We start from the raw sequence: 27,011 nt of genomic DNA, 5'->3' as shown, positions 1-27,011 counted from the left end.
ACCTGAAGTCCATCTTTTAACAAAAATGAGTTTAATGTTTCTGTTGACCTCCCCGTGAAAGTCCACAGTGCGCCCTCCCGGGGCGATGATGTCATCTTTACAAGGTGAGCGGCATGGTGAGCGGCCATTTTGTTAGCTAGCTTTGTGCTCGGAGAGGTTAGCCGCGTTGGTCTGACGCTTTTGTGCTTCAGCTTCACAGAACTCGATAACTCGTCGGCGTCTTTGTGTGCGTGACTTTTTCCCCCCGCCACCTACTCCCAGACGAGAGAGGGACTCGCGAGCCTGCAGACGCGGCGCCCAACTAGATGTTCATTCATTTTTGAAGCGGTGTCGAGTTTGCTAGCTGGTTAGCTCGGCCGGCTAACTTATTTACGCGTGTCGTCCCGGGGAAGGAGCAAGCCGCAGCCCTCATGAGCGCCACCTGGTAGACCATAGAGAGTTCCGGGTGTGTCGTTTCACACCGTTAGTTTCCCCCGCGCTCGACTGCTGCTGTATTCCGGTTGCGTCGCCCGGCTAGCGGCGGTAAACTCGAGCGGCGGTCGACGTCTCCAACTCGTGCGCATCGTCCCAGTGTTCGCCGCTAGCTCCAGCTCCATCGGCCGCTTCGCCCTGGACCAGTGCGCAGGCTCGCAGGAGACCATGTCGGAGCTGTACATTCGCGTGGCCGAGGACGAGGCCGAGGAGCCCATGGAGATCCCCTCGGAGGACGACGGGACCATCCTGCTGTCCTCGGTGGCGGCGCAGTTCCCGGGGGCGTGCGGGCTGCGCTACCGGAACCCGGAGTCCCAGTGCATGAGGGGAGTCCGGCTCGTGGAGGGGGTCCTGCACGCGCCGGAGAACGAGTGGGGGAACCTGGTCTACGTCGTCAACTACCCCAAAGGTGAGGCGGCTGCGAACGGCCGGAGTGTGTGCAAGGGCCGCGGCGAGCGGCCCTGTCCGAAAACAGTGCAGTTTGTTAGGGACACCCGGCCGCCACCGGTGGACGACCACCGCGAGGCGGGCTCGGTACTCTTCCAGTAATGTGCCTCCACGATACCCTGCAATATGAATAAGCACCGGTTGTTTGACAGACTCTGCTCCTAACGATGAAAGAACCCGTGTTAGGTCTGTGGAGCTGTAATAATGTGACCGACGCGCATCCGGCGTGGGCCGCGATGAGATTCTGACGGTACGTGACCGCGGGTTAAAACACCACAGTGTCCTGCACCTCTAGAATGTGTGGCGGTTCAATGTCTGGGTGAGAAAGACGTTGCACATTCATTTTGCCACTGTCCAAAACCTTCTGTTCAACACTGTAGTCTGTGTCTGTCTGCTCTCCACAGATAACAAAAGGAAGATGGAAGAAATGGATGCTGCCTCCGCTGTGAAAGTCAAGAGGGGCTTCCAGAAGACATCAGACCTCATTGTCCTCGGGCTGCCATGGAAAACATCCGAGCAGGACCTGAAGGAGTACTTCGCCACCTTCGGGGAGGTCATCATGGTGCAGGTAGCCACGTCGCACCCGGCCGCGCATTCTGCTTCTCTTTTGTTGTCAATATTTCTTTGCTGCACTTCAGGTCCAATGTCGCCCGTTTGTGGTTTAACATTGCGTCTCCTCTGTTCGCCGCAGGTCAAGAGAGATGCGAAAACTGGCAACTCAAAGGGTTTTGGATTCGTCCGGTTCACCGACTACGAGACTCAAACTAAAGTCGTCGCTCAGAGGCACATGATTGATGGACGGTGGTGTGATTGCAAACTCCCCAACTCAAAAGTAAATTGAGCACAATTTCTGTTGCAGTGGATAATCGGGCATGATTAGACCTCGTGGTTTCATCGGGATTAGATTGTTGGAAGTCCAGGATCCGTCAATAAGACTTGAGTTGTGTTGTTGGATATTTGTTTAGCCTGGAAAGCTGAGTAAATCTATTTTTTGGAAATGTATTTGGGAGAATGAAATATATATAATTTGTTCAGAACTGGCTTAATGCTTGTCACAGATGTTTTTGACTTAATACATTTCTGTCTGTCTCTTTGTCCTCTCAGGCGGGTCCTGATGAGCCCATGCGGAGCCGTAAAATCTTTGTCGGCCGCTGTACAGAGGACATAACACCTGATGACCTGAGGCAGTTCTTCATGCAGTATGGTGAAGTCACCGATGTCTTCATCCCCAAACCGTTCCGGGCTTTCGCATTTGTCACGTTCGCTGATGACCAGGTGAGAGAGAGTAGATCATAATCACAAGATTATTGTGATGCTTTGCTCTAACTAATAAACCATTAAAATTGTGCATGCGTCTGTCTGTTACCAATATTACAAATTATGAGCAGAGAATTATGGTACATGAATGGAGGGAAACAGAATAAACAGCGAATGTAGATGGAAAGGATGATGGATGTACTTTATTGATCCCAAAGTGGGAAATTCTGGTGTTACAGCAGCAGGCACACAACACACCATACAGACGTAAAAGATATAAGAACTGCAAAGCTATACTAAAACAAGGAATTGAAATATAAATGTAAATGATGTAAGCATTAGCAAGAAGTTAGCAGCATTAGATTACTGCATGCGATACCAGTGCCGCCATGACTGCAGCAGTAATTTACTCACTTGTTTCTCAGGTCGCCCAAGCCCTGTGTGGAGAGGACCTGATCATCAAGGGTGTCAGCGTGCACATCTCTAATGCTGAGCCCAAACACAACAACAGTAGGCAAATGATGGATCGAGGGCGGTTTGGGGCTGGTGGGTTCAGTCAGGGCTATGGCAGTAGTCGCGGTGGGCTAGGCAGCGGTAGCAGTGGGGTTAACTTTGGGGCTCTCGGTCTTAACCCGGCAATGGTGGCTGCTGCCCAGGCAGCTCTGCAGAGCAGTTGGGGAATGATGGGCATGCTGGCTAACCAGCAGGGCCTGACCACAACGGCGGGCACAGCCACCACAACCCGAGACCCGACCTATAGCTCTGCCGGCACCAGTTACAGCAGCCCCAGCTCAGCTAGTCTCGGCTGGGCTGCAGGCACTAACACCGCCCCCAACAGTGGCTTCAGCTCTGGCTTTGGCACATCTATGGAGTCTAAATCTTCTAGTTGGGGAATGTAGATAGCTTTGAGTTAACCTTTTTTGTTGCTATTAGGCTAATCTGGTAAGTATACCTACATGGGGGGGAGGGGGGAGGGGGGGGGGGGGCTGCTTATATCTTCTTTTTTTCCCCAGTTATTTAAAAATACACTGCCTTTTTATTTTGGTAAAGAGAAAATTGTTCTTGCATGTGACTAATGATGTAGTCATGCACTGAATGGGTGAAGAGTTTAGTTTGTCAGATGAAACTGCCACTTGGTTTTGAGAAAATGTCATGTCGAGATGATTGTGCATGCAGGATAAATATTTAAACATGCACCAGTATCTCATGCTCCTCAGCCCCTTGTAAGATGGGCTTGCTATAATTATCTGTATCTGTAAACAGTTGATTGTATCTTTTTGTTTTTTTGTTTTTCTGTTGGAAACGCCTTCATGAAAATCTCTTCTGCAGTTCACCAACTCTTTCCCAATTTCCCGGGAGGAAGCGCCTCATTGGCAGCAATGTTCGACAGATCTCAGTATCAGTTCCCCTCCTCCCATGTGTAAATGCTTTGTCATCAAAGAACACAGCTTCACCCTGCATAATCTGTATTAGACGGTGGGTGTTCTTTTTTTTCCTCTCCCCATTTTATTGGATATAGAAACCTTGTCTGCTCTTGTCGCTTTTCAAGATCAATGAGTGGGATTGATGTTGGACCGAGTGAGAGTGAGCGAACGAACGGGCGAGCAAAATGAAAGGAAGCAAGTGTGAGGAGGACTGTTTGTGCAAAGTTTTTTTTTCTTTTTTTCCCCCGTTTTTAAGACAAATGCCTGCGAGAGTTGAGAAGAACCTGTGGCGTGCGAGTGTGAGAGGAAGAAGCAAGTACGAGTGTGCATCACAAGGACATTTATTGCGTCTTGAGATCCCTATGGTCTCTGCTTTTTTTGTTTTCTATCAACCATAATTCTTTAAAGCGCAGTGAAATGTCAAGTGGTATGAGTCTGTGTATTCTTTCTTAGCTCTCTCCTGTCTGATTTGATGTGAGTGCTGTCTGGTTGTGTGTTTTAATTTTCTCCTTGTTACCACCCTTCTCTGTGTGAACATGTGACTCTGTGCTCGTGAAGTCTGTGTGAGGGGAAAAAACTGAAAGTGTGTTGGAGGTTTGCAAGTGAGCTCAGAGGCTGATGTGGTGATTGTTTGACAAGTTTCCATCGACAGTTTGTGTTTGAAGTGGTTACGAATGCATTTTCTATGTTTTGTGAATCAAAGGGAAGTCTGAAATAAAAACTGAATTTGGCTAGGTATAACACCCTCTTCACAGTGACTTATTTTTGACTTTACATTAATTAAACTGCCAACACTTTAATTCACATGTATAGGGACCGCGGACAAGGACAGCCCAGGTTTTCGTCTGAATCCTGGTTGGAGTCAGTTTGGGAGAAGCTGAAGACATTGGTGGGCCGGTGCAAACCAACACTGGAACTGCTGCTCGACGGCCCAAATCCCGACAAGGGTCTTCTTCACCTCACTACATCAACAAACCTTGGACCATCTCCAAATGAAATTCAGTGGACCTTACTCAATTGGGCAGAGGTATTTGTTTATACCGGCAAAATAAAAGATGGGTAGCACTAGAAAAGTTTTTTTAACTACTTCCTACTCCTTTTCGAGCATGTGTTGTCTTATGTGAATTATTTACTTGGAATCTGATGTCTGCTGATGTTTTGGTTTGTTTTGTTGTTGCTTGTTTGTTTTAGTTTTTTCCCCATAATGTGCAAAATTAATTGAATCAATCGGGCAAATGTCACCTCTAGAACTAAAGTCACACCTGCAGTTTGACACTGATCATACTTACTCTCTTTCCAAACTTGTGCAACCCAAAGTCTGCCTTAAATCTGAAACATGCATTTCTGTTAGTAAATACTTTTGTCTTCATTACATCGAGTGGTGGCTCACCATAGGGTTTTTTTTATGTCATCAAGAAAAAAAGAATTTCAAAAAAGCCCGGACGTGACCTTGTTTTGTTTGCCTTGACTGTAAAGTGGTTGAAATGTATGAGCTGACTGGTTTTCAAAGGGACTTAAACAACTGACTGAAATGCCAGCAAAAAGTCACACTTTGTATATTGAAAGATTTTAGTATTGCGGTGTAAAATAAAAGTTTGAGTTTTTGAAATTCTGTCGTCTCTTAATGTAGATTAATATAAGATATGTTTTCAATGCGATGACTGATATTTTATTCTGTGACTCGGGTTAGGTCCTACACTAAGGAGTGTGGTCGTGACGCAGGCTCGGTGTCGCTGTGATGTTTTGCCTGTGGGTGGCGCTGGTGTGCCTGTTCTTTCTGAGCTGCAGTCAAAGTCGCCTTTAATGTATTAAAATGTTTTCCTGGTGACTTTTTGATTGGTTGAAGGCTTGTGGGAGTTTTATCTGTCCTCAGATTTGTTTCCACACCAATTAAGGAGAACTGATCGAAATTCATATTTCCGAAACCAATTTACAAGCTGTACATCTTTTTTTTTTACACCAAATGAAATGCTTACATAGTGGTAACACAAAAATAAAATGTTTTAATTAAAAGTTGTGCAACACATTGATCAATACCTCATCAGTCTGATTTACTTGAGGATGAGAGGGGGTAACAGTTACAATACAGACAGTCATAACCCACAGAAACGCTTTGTAACTGCTTGAATTGATGCTCACTGATACCAACAAGAGAACAGAGTAAACAAATGTGCTTTCTCCCACTGCTGGCAGGAGGAGAAGGTCGTCCATCCAGACGAAGGTCGTGGGATGACTGTCCCTGGAGGGCATGTGGTTTCTGATGCCAGCTTTCACTGAGGTACTTCTCTGCATGAACATGAACAGCAGTCCATCATTCCCCAAAGCATCTCCTCTTTGTACAGTTTTAATGAAATAAGTCAAGTTTCATATCTTTATACTTGATGCAATGAGGCTTGTCAGTCTGTATGTGTGGTGCCAACACTTAATGCATTTCAAAAACAGTTGGCTGCTTTAGATCAGAGTTGAAAATTCTGTATATTATGGAAAATTCCTAAAGCTTAACCTTAAAATTTCTTTAGACTATTTTGATACTGTGTTCTCACCTGATGGTCTGACAGTCTTCACTGTCAGTGGTTGATGGAGCTTGAAAAAAGTCCAGATGGACCAAACTCACTCATGATGATCAGTCTGGTGAAGATCACATTTTAATCATGCTCCCTCACTCATGGGGCTGATTTACATCCAAATCACACAAATGAAGCTTCTCCGTGTACAACTTCATGTCCCCGTCCCACGCTTCACTGACTCATCTCCATATGGCTTCACAAGTGGCACCTCTGGTGGTTATTAATGAACATATGTGATTATTTGGTTGACATCAAATTTATTCAAATGTTACTTGAATGACTGACTTTGAAAAAAAAAAATGCATGGCAAACAACAAAACGAAGAACCCCATGTGCATTGCCACTAAAAAGTATTATATTTAAATTAAAGAGAAAAGTATTTGATCGTGCATATTACTGAATATATAGGTACATTGAACGCATGGGTCCCAAAGTACAACCTCAACGAACCTAAAGCGGCAGCACCTGTGAGCACTGGCACTGCGACGAGAGTGGGTTCACCTGCTGTCCGGTTGAAGCAAGTCCCATGAACACGCTGCTGACGGAACCTGGGAGCTCCAGAGCTCTCTCTGCTTTGGCCTGGATTATGTTTATTGCAACACAAGCTCCACGTGGTTAAAGGACCTATACCTGAACGGGTAAGAGACGAGATTGTAAGTGTTTCTTGAAGATGGGAAGAGGGCACGAGCGTCAGTAGTGACCGAATACATTTGCAGCAAGTGCTTCTGACTTGGCACACGGATCATCATGTGTAGAAACTGGCATTTCAGCGTCAGGTGACACCATTCGGATTTGCAAAATGGCACAAGGCAGAAATGCCAGAGATTAAAATTGACTTACTGTATCAAGAGGGATGGAAGGAGAGGAATTTTCCAACATCAATGATCCCCCAAATTTGAACGGTCTGCTGCCTGCTCAGTCTGCAGATGACCCCGAGGTCACGTCCTCCACCTGCACTGCGTCACTCTGCTCTAAAGGCCTCTTGTGCTCTAACTCGACCTCCGTTTGGCATCGGGCGTCATTAAGAATACAAGGCCTGTAATTGTAGAGAATGTTCTGTCTTCCAGATTAATTAAATATCTGTTGTTGTTTTCGGAAATAACGAGTAGCACTAATTGAGTAGATGACCTCTCTGAGGGCCGACAGTCTGCTGACGGTATATTTGAAGTGTATGTATGTATTTCATAGGAGACGGTGCTTATTATACCGTTTGTTCTGCCGTGCTCCCCTTCAGGATCAAAGCTCTGACACCAGGAGTCAAACGAGGAGGCTCTCTGAAGAATTCCCAGACGGATGAGTGGAAGCTGGATATAAACATCGACGTGATAAACGCGACAGCTCCATCACATCACAGTGCAGGTGCACCGAGGTGAGGCTGTATGTACTGTTGAACAGCAGGCGGAGTGAACAGCTGTGACACACTCCTGTCGGGTGTAACATCCCTCCTGTCGTTAGCACCTTTTGTTTCAGCGGCTGACAGCTTCACCTGAGACGAGACTCACGGCAGGGCACGGCAGAGAACGACGGAGTACTCCATTACAAGAATAAAGCTGTAAGTTAATCAGAAGAAGTCATACTATTGCAACAATAACGCTGCAAGTGGGAAAGTCATATTTGACTTAAATACAGTTGAAATTTAACAAGAATATCTGAATATTACAAGACTAAAGCTGTAATTTAATGAGAAAAAGTCGCACAATTTTAAGAATTAAGTAATTTAATGAGAAAATTGATAATATATGAGTATATTAATGAGTTTCTTAAAAGATCATAATATTACAAGAATAAACATTTGAATTTAATGAGTAAAAAGTCAAAATATTCCCCAGAATAAAGATGTAATTTAATAAAGATTTGAAGATCTAGATGTGCATTCACACAATGAGAATAAGTCACAATATATTGAGAGAAAGGAAGAAAACCGGCCGTATCCTCCTCCACAAAAGAGAGAATTTCCTCCACGTCCATGTGGTTTTCTGCTCAGTCTTTTCAACGTCCTGATACTCATGATATTGTCGTCCTGTTGTGCCAAAAGATGAGGCATTTTATTATTTGTGAATCCAGTACTGAAGTATGTCTTAACAAGATGCTCCCCATTCTTCATTTAATGAACATAGCCTAAAATTACATTTAATTCTAGTGATCAACAATTATTTTCCTCTTTCAGTGTAGCAGAGAGTATTCTGCTAAAACACATAAATTCAAGTTTTCGTTCCATTTTTGTTTTCAATACATGCTCCTTTTTCAATGCCTAAACTGGCCTTCATCAATGTGACTCAATGTGAATCATTGATTCCCAATTTTTTTTACCCTATGACCCTAAGTAATGAAGCACAGTATTTTCTTTGTAGAACAGTACAGTTTGATGTAAGCCAAAGCCCTGTGATAGATGTTACCGTAGTAGAATTAATTACTTAATGATGTTTGTTGAGATTCAACTCCTTAAGTCATTTTGAGGTTGGACTTTAAGACTTATAATGTTTTTTGGGTGCTTAGTTTTTGCCTCACGCATCTTATTTAAATAACAATAATATCTCACAGTACAATACTATACAACTACAGCCTGAAAAGAAACTAGAGTTGAATTTATACATCTCTGGCACCGAGTCGAAAAAGTCACTAAAGCTGCATCTGTTCCAGTGTCCACCCACGTCATCTTGTGTTCATGTGTCCAAGCCAGTGAACGGTCGGTCATTGTTTACTAACATTGTTTTATCATAGATTAATGTTACTGTGTATTAGGGAACACGTGTCAGGGTCTCAGCGCCACCTGCTGGACATCCGATGGTGAGGGCCACATGTCGTGAGTGAGGAGCAGTGATACAGCACATTTCTCTGTGGTGCCAATAGTTTCAGCTATTTATTATTTCAGTCAAGTGATTGGGAATGTTAGTATTTGAAAGTGGGATTTATCAGAAACCCTGCTGATACAGTTCAATGAAATGTGGGGAAAAAAAAGTGTTAATTCAACTGTATTTTAATTGTGGACACTGCAGTATGTGGTGCTGTTGAACTGTATTGCAATATACAGAGGCACATCTGGCACCTGGCACACATTGATTTAAATGGGGAAGACAAAATAATAGGATTACCTGTCAACATATGTATTTTAACAGCACACGAAACTACATCCTCCAAATTGACCATACTGTTGAAATAAGTTTTGTCAAAAATGTAAACCTTCCTGAAAGTAGGATTCATTGCAGGACTTTTGTAATAGATGACTTTAGTTCTAGCTGTGTGACACCTGGGTAACTTTCAAACTTATTATTTTAAATCATTTGAATGACTGAAAACAGAATTATAAGGTTGTGCACCCTTAGTGGCAGAATGCACTTTCATGATATCTTTATATAAAATATATATATATGTCTCCATACTTGTATTAATACACTGAATAGTCCAGTGGCTAAAGGTGTCTGTCTTTAAAAGGTCTTGTAAACATGTTTACATATCAGGCAGCTTATGTCACTTGCTGCCACATCCCCAATCCTGTTTGCAGAAGCCAGAGAGTAAAGGTCCACACAAGCTATTTATAAAGGGATTGAAATCTTTATTTAGCCTAATACAGTACAGTGCAACGGTTCACCGTTATCCAGTGTTAACACTGTGAACCTTGGGCCCAACATGACTGCTGAACATTAGCCTGATGGTCGGTACAATATCCATTGCTTCTCCCTCTTGTGACCGGGTGGAGAGTCTCTACATACACACGGGGAGAGAGTTTACGACATTGATAAATAAAACTGCAACGCGTCTTTGAAGGAATAAAGAGTTGGATGAAAGTGACCGTTGGGTGTGTGGGTCTTAAACATATAAAGATGGAATGTTTAACATGTTTTTCTTCTCCCACAGGGTAACGGCCCTCCTGTCTGTGTTTTTGAGTGCGAGGGTGGTCCTCAGGCGTTGTAGGACGAAGAGGAGACATTTCCCCCGTGGCCCGTCCAGTTGGTGTGGATGAAGCAGCCGGGTTTTGACAACAGCTCGTACGTGTGAGCGCCAAAGTAATCCCTCTGGGCCTGAAGACAACACGCATGTAAACATCATCTGATGATTCATCTAATTACAGTTTAATCTGCCTATTGTCTAATTTCGTGGTTTGTTCAACAGATATTAAATCCACAAATATATAAACAAGGAGAGAGCAGCAAATCCTTAATTTCAAAACCATTAATATTTTTTAGCATTTTGCTTACTGATAAATGATCAAAATTACTATTGGAGATCCATATTGGGGCTTTTTTTTTTAAATGAATGGCGGATGAATGGAGTAGTAAACAAACACAGTATGCTGTCAGGGTCTTAAAGCCGGACAGAAATAAACACACGGCAGCTGCACGTGGTCATTTTAATCTGACGTGCGGCCACACTGGGCCATACGGTCAGCGCACCTCAGCCTCCGCTCTCGTCTTACCTGGAGGAGGTTGGCCGGCAGCATTTCATGTCTGTAACCATCATAGAAGGACAGAGCCGTGGTGAAGCAGGGCATGGGGATGCCATGCTGCACTCCAGTGCCCACAGTTCTGCGCCATGACGCCTGAAAAACAGACACATGGTTGATGATTCCATCAAGTTTCTGTTTACGGAGCTAATTTCCTTTGGTGAATCTGGTCATGAACAAGAACCTTTCACGAGTCCACTCTGTTACTACAAAGTAAATAATAACGTGCAAAGACACAATGCTGCAGTTTGACCTCCGCTGCCTCTCAACTGGTGGAGCAATGTGCAGGTTCAACTGTTTGGTGTTATCTCTATATTGGGTTTGTTCAAGTCCAAATTAAACACGTTTAAGTTTATTGTGTCCTTTTCCTCAACAATACAATGTAAAAGGAAATCTCTAGCCTGCCTCAAACTGCCTCAGACAGCTCATGGTTAGGTCACCTAGTGCTACTCTTGCTTCACTTCTTTCTTTTCTGAAAAGAGGAAATAAATGTTCCTGTGCATCTTTGTCAATGTGGCTGTTGCAGGTTGGTTTTCGGCCACTTCCTCATACCTGACAATCCTTCACAGCATCATTGAAGAAGTTGTCCAGCAGCAAGTTCTGCAGCTCAGCGTCCCTGTCAAACGCCTCTTTGATTTTACCAAGGAAGACACTGATGGTAAGGGGAGAGAGAAAGAGAAGTGTTAGCGAGCAGTGTCAATAGGGAAATAACTGCTCGTCAGATTATTCATACATACTGTAATCAGTACTGTTCTCCCATTTAAAACAACCTCACTGCCCTTTGAAAACCTATGTCCCACAGATTGGCTGTGAGCCACACTCTGCAAGTCATACTGAGGGTTATATTTGATGTAAGTTTATGCAATGTCATTTTCTGATTACACAAAAAGGAAAACCAGTGTGACTAAAACAACTTCCTGTGAAATAAAGCGGTGGGGAAAAATGAGGAAGTCAAATTTTCTTTTATCTACATTTCTTACTCCAGCATTCAGACACAGGGCAGTGAATAATTCGTCATAATTTCCTTGATGACGAATACACAAGGTTTTTTCTTCCAGACATGAGGAAGACGTATCACTCTTCACGTATGGTTCACCGACAATTAAACCAAAGAGTGAATTATATCAACAACAACAAAAAGACTCAGACTTCAGTCTTCTTGCTTTCACAAGACGCCCCGCTGCCTGACCACAGTTTTCAACACCACCTGACAGATCCCTGTTGACATGAGGTTGCACAAGGCAGCAGTGAGGCAAACCGCCAACATGAGGACACAATGAGTTCAAGTGCACCTTCGGATGATGCAGCCTCCTCTCCACATCAGGGCGATCCCGCCGTAGTTGAGGGACCAGCCAAACTCTTTGGCCGCCTGCCGCAGCAGCATGAAGCCCTGTGCGTAGGAGATGATCTTGGAAGCGTAGAGGGCCTGGGGGAGAATAGTGAATCAGTTTCTTCTGAAACGATGCCATAATTTTAAATGAGAATCAGTCTATTAGTACAATAATATTTAAGCGACTAAAACTTGGAAGATCACGGGTGCTTGCAAGTGTTCGTGGGAGCATCAAAAAAGGATCACAGTCCTGTACACAGAAAATTAACCTCTGCACTAACTTAAGCAATTACAGTGCTGCTGCAAATTCCTCGAGACCTGTTTCATTAATGTTCACTTTCACCAACTGTGGCGAGCTGAATTTCTCTGTCAGTATCAGAGATTGTGTTCAAATTGTTTGATGACAACGAAAGATTCAATTTGGCAATGCAGCTGAAAACTCACCCACGTCAGTCCTCTGAAAGAAACTACAGTTCCTCATCACTGGTTGACAAAACTGGCAATTTCATAAGGGACGAGTGAGATTTACTTCAGCTAATTACTTACTTATAACATGGTCACCCATGTAAAAAAAGGTCAAATACTGGAACATTAGTTGCTTACTAAAGCTCCTCAGTGAATGTGACAGTGGGCTACAGTTTTCCTAGGCTGCATGTCTGACACTGTAATAATAACAACAGAGTAATATTTGGGTGGCTGTGGCTCTGGGAGGTAGAGTGTGTTATTGAGCGGTCAATAAGACTGGAAGAGTGCCCAAACGGTGCAGTCAGTTCACCATATTTCTGTACATCAGCTTCTCTCTCACCAGAGTATGTTTAGTACCTTTCTGATGTCTTCGAGGAAGGCCGTCTTGTCGCCACTGAATTTGACCCCCTGTGGGCCCGAGAGTCTGCCGCTGGCCTCCACTCTCTCATCCTTCAGAGACGACAGGCATCTGGCAAAGACAGCTTCCCCTGAGACACAGAGGAGGGAGGGGAAGGGAGGGGCAGAGCGGGACAACGTGGTTAGCTGTCTGCGTACTAAAATGGGGTGCGACACAAAAATACGAAAACATGAGTCTGCAAACACAAATGTAGATTTTCTGAAGCCTCTCACAACAAATTGGATTGAATAGATTCTGATGGTAAGTGGCACAGGGCCCACGGATGTGCAATTATAATACTGCTGTGAAAGCAGGGCTTGTCAGTTGCCTTTGCATAAGAAAAAGAAAAAGGGTTTGTCAATTGCCAGAGGGAAAAACACATCCCATTGTATCCAGACAAAAGGGGGAGAAAAAAAAACTGTTGGGTGAGCATGACTTGCTAAAACTGAACTGAAGGTGATACAACCCACAGGCAAACATGTCCAGTGAACCATCCTGGTGAGGAATGTTGCTCCTGCTGGGGGCACACATCCACCCGTACAGACTGTACCGGCCTGTCACACTGCTCCACACACACACACCGACTGGATCAGCTATTACACAATGAAGCCTTTTGTACTGTATGTCACTATTATCGCAACTATCCAGCACTGACGGGGGCTGAGCAAACACATTATTCTACAACATCTCGCCTCATCAACAGTGACAGGGATTTACTGACAGGCGAGATTCTGCTACAAACATCTCCAGCACCTTTACAGAACGTCTGTCATAAATACCCTTCTAGCATCTTGTTTGCACTATAACAGGTGTCTGCTCAGAGGAAGTCTGCCGAGCTGACCTGATGATTAAGGATTATTGATTTTGCATCCTGACCTCCGTGGCTGTTTATGAAACAGACTGACACACAGTCAGAGCAAAGCCAAATCCCCCTTATGTCACTTGCGAAGAGCAGACCACTAGAAAAGCTTCCAATCTTCTTAGCGGCGGCCGGGCATAGATCATGCTCCCTGGTGGAGCTCACTGGTCACGGTGTGTGTTAGCTAACGGACCAAACCAAAAATTAGCCCGACAACTCTGATCGTCTGCCCTGCTGCCCTCTAATATGTTGACTCCATGTTGAAACCTTAATCTAACAGTGATGTAATACATTTTGCCATGTCATCATGACAAACACTGCTTACTGAAAGTAGCAGAAGGAAACCAGACACTTCCTCGTCCACGGTCTCTTACCGATCAAAGTTACAGGCGTGCCGTACTCCAGGGCCGAAATGGCCGTCCACTTCCCCGTGCCTTTCTGTCCAGCACTGTCGCGGATCTTGGGCAGCAGAGGTGTGCCATCGGAGTCTCTGTATTTAAGGATGTTGGCCGTGATCTCGATCAGGAAGGAGTCCAACTCCGTCTTGTTCCAGCTCTCGAAAGCCTGAGACAGTGTGATTCAAATGATGAAATCAATTCAATCACTCCCCCCATCCCCAACATTTGATTTTGCAGAACTGAGATGATATCACACAGTTAAAAAAAGGTCACCTGTGCCATCTCGTCATGGTCCATATCCAGAACATCCTTCATCAGGTGATAAGCTTCACAGATCAGCTGCATGTCGCCATACTCAATGCCATTATGGACCATTTTCACGAAATGACCTGCACCGTCATCTCCAACCTGAAGAAATCAAGCCAGTCAGAATTGTTTTCGTTGCGAGTATATGTGAGATGACTTCACATGAAAATTGGAATAAATCCTCCGCTCACCCAGTCACAACAAGGCTCTCCTGTTCCAACCTTGGCAGCGATGCTCTGGAAGATGTCTTTAATGTGTGGCCTTAAAACGAAAGCAGCAGCAGTGAGTGTTAAATCGAAGAACTTACACACAGAAACGGATGAAAAGTCAGAGATATTCACCGTATTAAAGTCATAGAAATGTCCATCTTTATCAGTACCAAGTGTATTTGTTTTAGCATGTCTGTGCTCTACATCCAACATCTTTAGTGCTGCTGAAAGTGTGAGGAGTAATGAGCTGTATGACTGACCAGGCCTCTTTGTGTCCTCCTGGCATGAGCGAGGGTCCAAAACGAGCCCCTTCCTCTCCACCACTGACTCCACTGCCAACAAACAGCAAGTCCTTCTCTTTCAGACTCTTACACCGCCGCTGTACGACAGAGACACACAAGCACTGTGAGCATATCCCCACAGTTAGATATTAAGATTTTCTGCAAAGCAGTCATTGACGTGTGCTTACGGTCGTGTCCCTGTATTCGGAGTTGCCACCATCAATGATGATGTCGCCAGCCTCGAGAAGAGGAACCTGAGGAGGAACAAATGCAGCTCAAGGCAAATCAATTCAATTAAACATGCCCCAACTTTTTGAACACAGTTCAGCGCACGCTACCGACCAGCTTGTCGATGAAGTCATCCACAGCCTGGCCTGCCTTGACCAGCAGGACGATCCTCCTGGGCTTCTTCAGCTTGGCCACCATGTCCTCCAGAGACTCGGCTCCGATCACCTTGGAGCCCTTGGCCTCGTTCTGCAGGAAGTCGTGCACCTTGGACACAGTTCGGTTGTAGGCGCAGACCTGCAGGAGAGGTTTGGCGATTTAGCTTGAAGGGCAGGGAGGACTCAGATCCTTATCAAAACGTTTACCATTACAAAAGCATTTCTACTGTTGAAGCTGCTCAAGATGGAGCCAGTTTAACTACTTTATATACAGTCCACATCCAACAGAGGGGTTCGAGCCCCTCCAGAGCTTCACCGGATGATTCTGAGAGGTTGTGAGCTGATTAATGGAGGAGTGAAGCAGATAGACAAAGAACGGATTCACTCTTGTGTTTTCAATTCTTAGACTTAGCACTAGAACTGTGTTGTGTTTTTTAAAAAACAGATTTGGACAGTTTGTCCTGAATCAGTAAAGAAGAAAGTAGTTGTGTCAAAAAGATGTAGTGTGGAGAAAACAACACTTTCCCTCTGACATGTCCTGCAGCAGCAGTGGTATACAATGGAAACGACTGAGTGAATGTACACAGTTGTTTGAATAAACTCAGGCGTCACCATCTTACCACAAAGCCGTGATCGTTCATGTTCATGATGAGGTTCTGGCCCATGACAGCCAAGCCGATCAGTGCGATGTCTGCTCTGTGAAGACAAACAGTGAGATCACATTGACTGAGGGGATCCGGTCTCAACCCGGGGACCGGCCACTCTCCGACCTTCTTCACACTGTCGAAGTGGTAAGAATATGCTTTTACAGCGAGGAACAGGAAACCAAATAGTCACAAACACGATGTCTACTTCCCGCCCTGTTCGAATTCCACGTTAAACATCGTGTGTGATATATTTGTGTTCTACTTAACACCGCAGCTGCTCCGCTAGCTAACAAGCTAGCAACTCCGTTTAAAGACGACTCCTCTCAGGAAATTAAAACAAAAAAAAACAATACAATAAAGGCTCCAGTTATTTAACCCTGGGTATCAGCTAACACCCTCCCCACCTGCCCCTCACTGCCCAGACACATACAACCTGACGTACTCAGCCATTGTGCTCTGCGGGCGAAGTCTCCGTGAAGTTAGCAAAGAAGTGTCCGACTGACAGTGGAGCTCACGCGCTGATCCGCCTCACCTCACTTCACTTCCTCCTTCTCGCTCCTGGGTGACGGGGGAGCATCAGCCAATCGGAGGACGTCCAGTAAAGCTGAAGCGATGCTTGTCGCAAATTGCGATTGGCCCAGAAAGCCTGAGCAGAGTTATCCGTCCTGCCATTGGTCGCCTCGGCTGTCAACCTTAAACACGTCGGCGCACACCCACATTTGAACGTTTGCACAATTATTTCAGGATCGATACATTTGACAGAGGCGATATCAGTAAAGTGGCTAGTGTATATTTATTCCAGTACTGTACTTGAGTATAATTTTGAGATATTTGTACCTCATTCGTATTCATCGTCTGCTGCTGTGTACCTCACTACATTTTGATGAGCAAATTTGTACCTGATAGATAGAGTATTATGTTCACCACTTCCTCTTCAGATCAAGATTTTATATTAAAAACATGTGAATGAATAATGCTGCAACGAACTGCTTCTATCATTATTATTGATTAATCTGCAGATTATTTTTGTGAATAATTGTTACGTTTATGTAACTTCAAGAAATGGTCACAGCTGATGTTTCTTAATATCTTGATTTGTTGGACAAACAGCTCAAATTACCAAAATATTCTGTTTGCACTGACGCAGACCCTGCAGCTCACAAATGGTTATTTTTTTTGTGTGCTTATTTCTCTCTTGCAAAGTTTAGTGAGAACTTCACATGAATGAACTTATAAGTCACTATCTTAGGATAAACTATAGCACAGTAAGGCAAAATAATGTTTTATCATCTCATAATTTTAGTTCACCATGTTATGAGTATTTCCTATTTTTCCACATTGCTCACAGATCATCTAATCTCTTCTTCTCCAGACAGAAAATAGTTTTCTATGACAGCAAAGATTCCGTGTCCGGACGCTGTTCCATGTAAAAGCTGGAGTGAGGCTGTGCATAAAGAAGAGGACAAGCAGGATGCGTTCTGCTAATGCACAGTTTGCACTTTTATTGTTGCCTCATTCACTAAACAGGTCAATGGTGTAAGATTACCGTACACAGAATTAGGATATCTGCATGACACATCTATGCTATACAGCGAATGGATTATAATTATTACAAATACAGTAAACATATTTACATTTTAATTCAAGCTCCATACAACACAGATATTTACAAAATAAGTATGAAAATGAAACCAGTCTGACAAATAATGTACACTGTGGATGTCATGGTTTTGTTGGTCTTGTTTTGTTCTCTTTTTTTGTCTTGCCGTGAACAAATCTAAAGGTTAACGCAGTTAACTGATATTAATGGTCAGAGGGGAAGATGGAAAATATCATGGCTAGTTTTGTTTGAAAGGCATCAACGGAGAAAAAAAACGCGTTGAGGTGACGAAAGACGCCAGCACAAACAATAGTATACTGTCATTTTAAATGTAACTAGCTACTCCGTATTATATTCCCTGATATTAGAACAAATAAAATGAGATAAAAACCACCTTTGTTTTTGTAAGAACTCCGGCGGCTGTTGAGCGTGAGCAGTGAGTAAATATCCTTCAAATCAAAAGCAGACTTCCACTCAAACCAACTTTCTAATCAAGAGGAAGCACTAGCGTAACTCGCCTCCCCCTGAACGGGGCGCAGCGGGTTACACCATAGTTCTCTTTAATTCTTTAATGATGGAACAAAAAAATAGTACATTCGACTCTCTCCCACTTCAGGCTGGAGGAGGCTGCCACGTCGTCTTTTGGTTCGTTCCGAGTAGAACAACTAAAGCGTGCAGACTTCATTAGATCAGCTGAACCTTTTATTAATATGTGCAAAGAGCTGCAAACTAATATATACATTGCAAACAATAAATACACAGTACCAAAAAGTATAATAATAATATACCTCTGCAAATTAGTCACTGGAGTGAAAATGTTTGCTCTGACATCCTTTCACAACAACATGCATCTCACACACATTGAGTATGCTGAGGTTCACGTGAGGTACGTTGCACTGTGATCGGTGCACCGAGTCTTATTTCTTCTTCTTCATTTTCTTTCTAAACAGACAAGATGAAACATTTTCTCAGAAACAGTTCATCAGGTTTTTGTTTCTCTGACCAGCAGGTTGGCTGACCTCAGGGCAGTTTTCATTTCGGAGTTGAAAGTTTTCTGTCTTTACGTCCGCAAACAATGAAGCTGCTTCACCAATAATTGCACAAAAAAGTTGTAACAGGCGGCGGGTTCCTCTGTTTCAACACATCTAACCTTAGCATCTCTTTCATATGATACAGGGGGCTTACTACTGGTTGGTTGGCCAGAGTTAATTTGAGCCCATCTCTACCGATCACTCTTCTAACTTTTGTAGAAACAGAGGCACCAAAAATGTCATAGTACATCATAAGCTGTATGATGATGTACAGAGCAAAAATTTTCATAAACAATGTCAGAAATAAATCTTTTGAGTATATGTCGTCCCTTTAATATCCCTTCTTTCTCTTTAGTAAACCCTTTGGAGAGCAACAATCCAGTGTAGCCTTGACATGTGCTCACATCAGTGTTCCTGACACGTGTGATCTGCCCTCACCTTGCTATAGATATGTGTTAATGTGCAAAATAAGGTTAAACAAACGACATCATTGCTTAAAAATGAAGAAATAAATGCCCTCCGTTACATTTCATATAAAACACCACTATGGAATGATTAAAAAAAACCAAACAGAAATGTTAATAATAATTTAAAAAAAGTCAAACCAGTGAAGGTCAAGAGGTTTCTATTCAAGAACACAAATAGAAAACGAACACATGATGAGCCGTGTTTGCTCTGAACAGTGAGAGCTTCACTCTGCAGAAGTCTCACCTGACTGTCGTGTGTTGGTGCGGGGGAGTCATGGGTTGGACTGGGTCATGATCTGTGCTGCAGGCTACGTGCTGGGAGCTTCATCCGTTAAACAACTGTCGTAAAGGCTAAAGCACAGCGACTCCGTCCTCCTTCTAACTCCTCGCTCCCTTCGTACTGTGTTTTGTTTTCATCTTCGGTGCAACGTTGTTTGTGATGGTTTAAATAAAATGTTGAGACTCTCTTTGCGGTCCGAGGCTCAACATATCAGTGTAACAAGAACTCTTAGGAGCTTAAGAGGGAATGTCTTCAATGAGAGTTAACTACCACACTGATCCCAGAACCGACTGTATGTACATATTGTCTTCTTCAGAGTACTATCCATCTTCCTCCTCCTCTCACTCCTCATCCTCTCCTGGTAACCCTGTTTTTCATCTGAGATGAAATAGCAACAACAACAAAAGAAAGGACAGTGACAGAAAGATCTACTCCTGCATGAACAATCCATCGTCGAGTTTTCGCCGCTGAGATATGAATTAATCTTTGATGACTTCCTACTTCCGCATGTTTCTGCATCTAGCGTGTATGTCTGAGGTTGACACAAATGCACAATTGTAAGTAATTAGTCACGGACACGGCACTATGTGGGGGGGGGGGGATCTAAACATTACATGGATGAATGACAGTGGAAATCCAGTGCAGCCCTCGTGTTTCACCGAGTTGGGATTACGTTTTGAATATAAAGGAGGCAGGACAGGGGAGCTGGAGCTGGCTTTAGATGAGTCCTGATGCAGATCTCATAAAGAGGAGGAAAAAGAACTTGAATTTGTTAGCAGCAATAGTTTCTTGAAGTAGCTCTGCCTTCAGTAGCAGAGCGTAAACCGATACTTCATAAGGAGATATTTTTATATTTTTCCTTCGTGGTTTCAACTGTATTTGATTTAATTTTTTTTTTCTAGTAAGCAAACCTGGTCATCCCCTGAGACTGCTGCAGTTATTATGTGGGCATATTAATAAAAACAAAACAAAAAAACAACAAAAATAAGAACTCTTGTCTAGGGAGACAAATAACACTGATAGAGACATTTTCTTTTTTTCACAGATGATTGGCAAACTGAAAATTAGTGGCCAGAAAGAACAGTTCCTGAAGAATCGTGCACACACAAGTAGACTATTACAACATGCTACTATTTAGGGAGTTGGGGAATGACAACGAAGCAGAACAAAATCAGACCCAAACATTGTCATCGAAACAAATACACAAAAAGCTGAGGAGGAGGAGGAGGAGGAGGTAGTGGGAGAGAAATAGAGGAGGAGGAAAGCGAAGTTGGCAGAGGGTTGTTGGAGGGAGAGAGGAGGCAAATTTCTTTTAGTCGCAATGAAAGGAGACTCAAGCCACAAGTCTACTTACAAGAGGAAACCGTCAAGAATCACAATGATTAATAAGTGTTAACACTTGGTATGTTCAAAGGCTTTTCAGAAAGAATGGTCGCCGCAGTTTCCTGTGTGCCGCTCGACTCACTCAGTTCTTCATCAGGCCGCTGCGCCTCCTCGCCAGCTTGGATCTGTGGGAACAACAGGAAGTTCATGTCGTCGTCAGATCCAAATGTAATTTGTGGAGGACGAAGAGCCGCTTCTTGTTAAAGTGCAGCGTGGAAGGAGAGGGTGTTTACCTTATCGTCCCCGCTAGCAGGGGATTAAACGCGTACAGCCAGTCGTTCATGTCTTTCTCGTTGTTGGCCTGCAGCAGGATTCCCCGATGTTTTGTGCACACGGCAAACGTGTTGGGAGTCTGGAAAAGGAAAGAGCAAATATTTCTCATTCTACATGTCATCGCTGTGCTTTTGATCAATGTTGGATGATGAGAAGTAGGAATATGCTTGTGGTCTTGAAGTCGTACCTTGAGCATGGCCTGCTGGTCTTCACTGTATTCCACCTGTGCTGTCGAGAGGTTAAGGACGCCCCGCTCCACCGGGTCTTTGTCACTGTTGTAGATGAAGACATAGGGCCGGCGCACAACCACAAAGTGCTTCACCCACGAGTTTGAGCGCGGCTCCATGAAGCTCAGTATACCCTTCTTGGACACAACAGACCTGGAAAAAGAAGAGGGGGGGAAAAAATCTGTAAAAAAACTTGTAGATTCCATCTAAAATCATCCAGGTTCGGCAGTTCAAATCCATTTCGCATAATTTCTTCCTGGATCAGAAGACAGGATTATCTATTTTTGTTTGGGCTGCAAGATGCATCTCATAATGACATTTTAGAAAGACATCACTGCACCACGTGGTGAAAAGAAGAGAGAAGCTTTAGGACTAAAATAAAACACCAGTGACCACAGGCGTCAGCACTCACCCCGGCCTCATCTCTTCAATATCAGGGACTAGGTTGAGGAACTCGTTCTTCCCAGCCCGCGCCAAATAGGACGTCTCCAGTGTGGGAACCATCGGGAAGTTTTCATAGTCTGAGCAGGAGGGACTGGAGGCCCGGGAGCTGTTCTCTGGGGTCCTTGTGAACAAAATACACGGAGTTAACATTTCAATAACAACCTCAAGCTATAGATGTTTATTGTCCTTTCATTTTGAACATAAACTTAATTTATACAGTACTTTTCTTAAGAATGTAACAAAGTACTTAACAAGAATAAATAAAACCAAAACAGTTAAAAAAAAACAGTTGACAAAGGCAGTTGACTCAAAGGACATGGCCACATAAGAGATAAAACAGAAAATAAACAGTAAAATTAACGCAAAACAAACGTTCCAAAAGCTTTCACAAAGAGAAGGGGTTTAAAAGAATCTAGTGTGTCTGAGTTCAGTAGAGTTCCAAAGTGTGGGGGCTCTTATAGCAAAGGCTCGATCTCCCTTTGTCACAAACTGCGACCTGGGAGTAGCCAGCAGGGCTCCATCCAACCAGAGGCCATATACCAGCTCAATAAATCTGAAATGTATATCGGGGCTAGGCGGTTTGAGGGCTTAAAAGTTAGAAATAACATTTTAAAATCAATTTGAAAGCGAACAGTTAGCCAGTGTAGGGAGGCAAGCACAGGGGTGATCCGGTAACGAGATGAGCAGTAAACTAGAAAATGAGGCTCTTCACACAGTTCACACAGACACTTGTAAAAATGAATTCAATAAAAGTTTTACTTCTGGTCAAGGGAGCCACAGCGGGAGTCAGACAGAGAAGGACAGGTGGAGGAGGGGGTGATGGTGGCGCTGCTGAAGCTTGTCACCGATGGATCACGTCCCATGGGTGAGATGTCAGAGAGCTGGAGAAGAAATAGCAAGAAATTGGATTGAACAAAAATGCACTGCTGATACTCAAATAAAACTGAGCTAACAAAAAAAGTAACAAGAGGGTGTTTATAGTAAGTTCATAGACATATTTTAAGACTCTTTCTTTTCTCACCTTGCAGTCACTGATACTGTTGACCACCTGGTTGTAGTCACTGTTGTAGGTGTGCGTCAGTAGGTGCAAGCACTACAAGACAACAAAGACGAGTTGTTAAACGTGCAACAAAGAATAAGTCATCACATCTAATAATACAGAATTTCCCCTCACCTTAGTGGCCAGCTCCTTCTCACGATCCACCAGGCTCTCGATGTCGGCCGAGTCGTAGCCACTGCTCTCGCTGGGCGTGATGGCACTTTCGAAGGTGGTGCTGGAGATCTGCGAGGAGATGGAGGTGGAGGTGGACAGGGTGCCAGAGCTCATGCTCGGGGAGAGCAACTCGCTCAGGGACTTGGTGGTGGGAGTCGTGCCCACTGGAGCCGTCTCTACCAGCTTCTCCCTCAGCAGGAGAAGGTGACGGGTCTTCTCCACCTGAGCAAAATGGCAGGAGCAGTTGTTAGATGCAAGTTAAATTTTCATAGTAAGAAGATTTCGTTCAAAAGAACTAGACTTAATAATAGAAAAGAATATTAGATCAGTGTGCATACAAGTGAAACAAGCACTTTATTTTTCTGATTGATTACAGCTGAATGTGATTTTAAAGGACCTACTTCGTGCAACTGCTCCATTTTCTCCAGCTCCCATTGGTGCTCCAGGATCAGACTGTCTCCTCTGGGCCTCCAGCCAGCCAGGTTCTCCTCTCCACGCACATAAGCCACTGATGTGTCCAGGATCTTCCTCCTCCTCCGTTGCATCCCTGCTCCGGACAAAAGCACTCATTTGCACAAAGTTCTCACAGAAATCCTGAAAACGAAATCCATGTCTTTTGATGATTGTTAGTCTGCTCACCTGGGCTTCCAGAATCAGACATCTTGCACAAGCTCAGCTCGTAGATGCCGGTGACTCGGTTGCTGTGACGAAGTAGAGGTGGTTTTATTCCAGTAAACTTTTCTCAAATATAATATGGCAGAACCTTTTTACTTTGTATAGACATGGCCTCAGTATAGCAGCGTGCAGTCTCACCAGTCAGGAGTTTTGGAGTAACCACTACCAAACAGGTTCCTGAGGGAACGGGGAGGGGAGATCTTTGCGTCCCGGGAGTAGAAGACCATGCAGATGTCTTTGGTAATGATAGCAGGCTGGATGCAGTGGTCAAGCTGTGAAGAGGAGACAGAGTAAGTAATCATCCAGACTGGCGTACTGTAGAGCTGAACGCTGAAAGATTCAACACAGCAGGAGCAGAGACTGACCTCCAGATACGCAGACAGGGTCATGTAGATCTTCTCTCCGTAAGGAGTGACTCGGTTCAGGAGGAGGGAGTTGTGCAGAGAGCTGTCCCACACTGCCTCGAAGCGGTAGAAAGTCCTGAAGGGCAAAAACAAAAAAATCTTCAATAATCAGCAAAATCATTGCTATAATATGTATCTTCTATTTAGTCAGTGCCAGTGCTTATACAAAGTTAGTAGGATCTGGGTGGATACAGCAGCAGTGATTGAACTACAAGGAGACGAACTAAGAGCAAGAGTCTAATTTTTACAAATATAAATATCACAGAGTGAGTCAGAAATCATTCTGTGACTTCTGACGACAGATGGGGGGGCAGTCCCTCACACTCATCGCGAGTCATGACAAGATGTGAGGAAACACACCGAGGTGACACCTTGACGGTGGAAGCACCGTGTGTAGGAGTTAACAGATCAGAGTGTCAGGAATGTGCAGCGAGCTGCGTGTGACGGTTGGTGCAAGCCAGAGTGCGGGCAGGCAGAAAACAGGCTTTATATGTTCTGGGTGTCAGGTAAAAAAATTATATACCATTGCGTATCAATGTGAGGACTATGAGACAGTTTTACAAATGTATAAATCAAAGGAAATACAATAGTTTCCTACTGCTATCGGTACATTGTTTAACGACTGACTGTGAGGCTGTTGACACTGTTCCTGTCTGTGGCAGCAGGGGGCGCTCTTACCAACAGACAGAGAGCCAGAACTCCCCAGTTGGTGCCTCGCTGGCTTTTGTGTTATTGAGTTAAGAAACTCCTGAAGTGAATAACAGCTGAGACAAAAACATTCATTTTGGAATGTGGGTGGCTCAGAAGATCAGCAGATCACTGTTCGAGTTGGAGTGACAGTCACTACATCACAGGACAAAGTAGGAGCTGTAGTTGCATTTAGGATTGCCTTTACTTTTCCATGGAGCCTTTTGAATGGGATTTTTTTTGTTAAGATAATAAATATTGATGGAAATGAAGGCAGATCTAATGCAACATGTGAACAAACAACACAAACAGTGGAGAACGTATTCCTCTGAATCCAAAGGACTAAAAGAGAAGCATAAAGCTCTTTCCAAGAAAGAACCTTATGTTCTCTGCTCACTGGTACCTATCAATATCCTTATCAATAGAGAGCCTGAGCACAATCATGAGTCCAGATGCAGCAGGAGGAGAAAGAGAGTGCACAGAAAGAGAGAAAGAAAAAGAGAGTAGCACAAAGAGTCAGGCAACAGAGACAATGGAGAAACTGAACAGGAAAATTAATAGCAATGAAAATGGAAATGGTCATGCCATGATTCCAATGTGCCTTCAGCAAGTATGAAGACAGTGATACATACAAGAGTCTAAAAATATAGTCTCACACACAAAACGTTTTTTAAGAACAAGACATCACTCATCTTGGAAAACCTGTGCTGAAAAAATATACGAAGACTGTCAGCAACCAACCGTCACTTGGTACCAATAAATCGCTACACTTGCACCTCGGACATATGCTGTTTATTACGTACAGTTGAAGTGGAGGAGTGTGAGCAGTTCAGCTACCTGTTGGAGTTGTGTGATGACTTGATGTTCTTGGCAGAAATGATGTTCAAGGACAGGACGGCGTCAGCAGCACTGTCGTCCACTTCAGCTTTGTTCCTGATTCGACCTGGTGGGACGCAGAGCAACACGGCGTATGTCACGTGGGTTCACAGGAACTGAAAATACGTCTTTTGATGGAGCATAAATGTCTAATAGAGAAAATCAACGAGCAGAGGACTTGAACAGCCAGTTTGTCCATTTACAGCCGTACTGTTACAGCAGCACGACTCTGAACGCATGGCCGCTTTCCTCACGAGCCTCTCTGGTTTAGAGTGTCAGCAGCTGAGAATCTAAAATGTGAAGCGTAATTATCTGGTCCATCAGCTACAGCGACAGTATAAACTGCTAAATGACAGAGGTAGTTTGAAGCGAGACAGATGCAGCTCCAATGCAGAGTATCTTCAATGCGGCCTCATGAAGTGATTTCCTTTTGTGTCAAATAAAGGTGTTGTATAATATCGTCTGTGTATCTACGGTGTCTGTGTGCCTCTGTGGGAAGACTGCTCACCCACGACCAGCTCTCGCACGTCCTTCCAGTGGAGCTCGCTGCCCTTTTCATGGATGAGAGTGACAGTGATCCTCCGCTGGATCCCCTGCAACACATAGAGACAAGAGCTTAGGATTGCAGCACACAACTTCTAAATGTTTCTTATGAAGAAGAAGAATCATTTACTGCACTGGTTTAAAAGACAGAAATATATAGGAAATGTGTGGATCTGGTGCTTGGTACCTGGTGCAGTAGGTAGGTGCCGTGGCAGGGCAGTCCTCCACTGTGATCAACTACAGCTGGGATGTACCTGTGGAAGCAGGGAGGTCACACTGAGCATGGACACTTCAACCAACATTTGATCTGATGAAATGCGTCCACTGTTTGAAAAAAAACTAAACTGGTAGTCAAACCATTTCATTAAGTTTACACTGAATTATCGTTTTTGGTTTACAGCAACTAGACATCTGAGGCCATATTTTACAATGGGGTTACTTCAATAAATATTGTATGTTCTGTGTACATCTGTAATGTTTTAGTCAATATATAGTCCATCATCTTTTTATTGTCCAATACTTTTTTTAACACATGGTGATGTTTTATATACTCTTTCCAAGCATAACTGTTTAAAGTTTTGTTTAAAGTAAACGGTATTGTTTTCTTTGAGTGTACTTTGAAATGAATCAAAGCTCACACATGATATATCTTTTATAAATAACATATCAATAACAGTTATTGCCATGTGTGTGGACACTTACTCTCCAGTGGGCTCGAGCTCGCTGATCTCAAACCACACCAGCAGGTCGTACTTGCTGACGCACTGGCCCAGGTTGGACTTGGAGATGGTGTTCAACTTGGTGGCTGGAACTGACACACAAAACATCCATGAGCTCGACATGATAAACTGGGGGTCGCCTTAATTTCAGAAGGGATGGAGGAAAACAATATGGCAGATGTGTGACGTGAACACACTGCTGACCCGGAGGTGTATATAATATATTATATTCGACTCTAAGATGCTATGAGGAGCTAAATCACAGATTACACCAGCACTGACAGCACCGCGCTGCCTAACACATCAG

General features: G+C 43.9%; 3 protein-coding genes across 18 annotated transcripts in view; 1 reads left to right on the top strand and 2 right to left on the bottom strand.

Annotated features, from left to right (window-relative positions):
* Positions 1-140: 140 nt before the first annotated feature.
* tardbpa (TAR DNA binding protein a) lies at positions 141-5,208 on the top strand. 5 transcript variants are annotated; one of them, XR_004795177.2, is made up of 7 exons: positions 143-880; positions 1,323-1,486; positions 1,610-1,750; positions 2,023-2,193; positions 2,601-2,685; positions 3,475-3,651; positions 4,413-5,208. XR_004795177.2 is itself a non-coding variant. In XM_035644091.2 (6 exons), exons 1-6 carry the CDS (start codon positions 640-642, stop codon positions 3,597-3,599), a joined length of 933 nt encoding a protein of 310 aa, XP_035499984.1. In that variant the 5' UTR covers positions 142-639; the 3' UTR covers positions 3,600-4,340. The 5 variants fall into 5 exon arrangements, 2 of the variants coding, with proteins under 2 accessions (XP_035499983.1, XP_035499984.1); XR_004795176.2 differs by having other exon boundaries at positions 2,601-2,721; positions 3,505-3,651; XR_004795178.2 differs by having other exon boundaries at positions 144-880; positions 3,505-3,651.
* A 4,488-nt stretch (positions 5,209-9,696) lies between these two features.
* On the bottom strand, positions 9,697-16,468 carry pgd (phosphogluconate dehydrogenase). The gene is made up of 13 exons (XM_035644089.2): positions 16,325-16,468; positions 15,856-15,931; positions 15,195-15,374; positions 15,041-15,106; positions 14,832-14,950; positions 14,554-14,623; positions 14,330-14,464; positions 14,033-14,222; positions 12,760-12,890; positions 11,900-12,033; positions 11,160-11,259; positions 10,581-10,703; positions 9,697-10,185 (listed from the first exon to the last, which is right to left on the bottom strand). The coding sequence occupies exons 1-13, from the start codon at positions 16,330-16,332 to the stop codon at positions 10,066-10,068; spliced, it is 1,452 nt and encodes a 483-aa protein (XP_035499982.1). The 5' UTR covers positions 16,333-16,468; the 3' UTR covers positions 9,697-10,065.
* An 893-nt stretch (positions 16,469-17,361) lies between these two features.
* The window catches only part of kif1b (kinesin family member 1B), a 56,535-nt gene continuing 46,885 nt past the window's right edge, over positions 17,362-27,011 (bottom strand). For all 12 annotated transcript variants that reach the window (XM_047330639.1, XM_035644071.2, XM_047330641.1 and 9 more), the window contains 15 exons: positions 26,688-26,796; positions 26,173-26,239; positions 25,951-26,035; positions 25,404-25,509; positions 23,841-23,955; positions 23,614-23,747; positions 23,440-23,501; positions 23,202-23,347; positions 22,762-23,022; positions 22,609-22,680; positions 22,347-22,468; positions 21,556-21,708; positions 21,104-21,296; positions 20,877-20,995; positions 17,362-20,768 (listed from right to left, as the gene is read on the bottom strand). In XM_047330639.1, the coding sequence (XP_047186595.1) occupies positions 20,726-20,768; positions 20,877-20,995; positions 21,104-21,296; positions 21,556-21,708; positions 22,347-22,468; positions 22,609-22,680; positions 22,762-23,022; positions 23,202-23,347; positions 23,440-23,501; positions 23,614-23,747; positions 23,841-23,955; positions 25,404-25,509; positions 25,951-26,035; positions 26,173-26,239; positions 26,688-26,796 (1,787 nt within the window). In that variant the 3' untranslated portion in view covers positions 17,362-20,725. The remainder of the gene's footprint in view (positions 20,769-20,876; positions 20,996-21,103; positions 21,297-21,555; positions 21,709-22,346; positions 22,469-22,608; positions 22,681-22,761; positions 23,023-23,201; positions 23,348-23,439; positions 23,502-23,613; positions 23,748-23,840; positions 23,956-25,403; positions 25,510-25,950; positions 26,036-26,172; positions 26,240-26,687; positions 26,797-27,011) is intronic.

This window comes from Scophthalmus maximus, chromosome 3 (genome assembly GCF_022379125.1).
Source record: "Scophthalmus maximus strain ysfricsl-2021 chromosome 3, ASM2237912v1, whole genome shotgun sequence".
NCBI lineage: Eukaryota > Metazoa > Chordata > Actinopteri > Pleuronectiformes > Scophthalmidae > Scophthalmus > Scophthalmus maximus.
The sequence above is the reverse complement of the archived record's forward strand: the minus strand, read 5'-3'. Positions and strand labels throughout refer to the sequence as shown.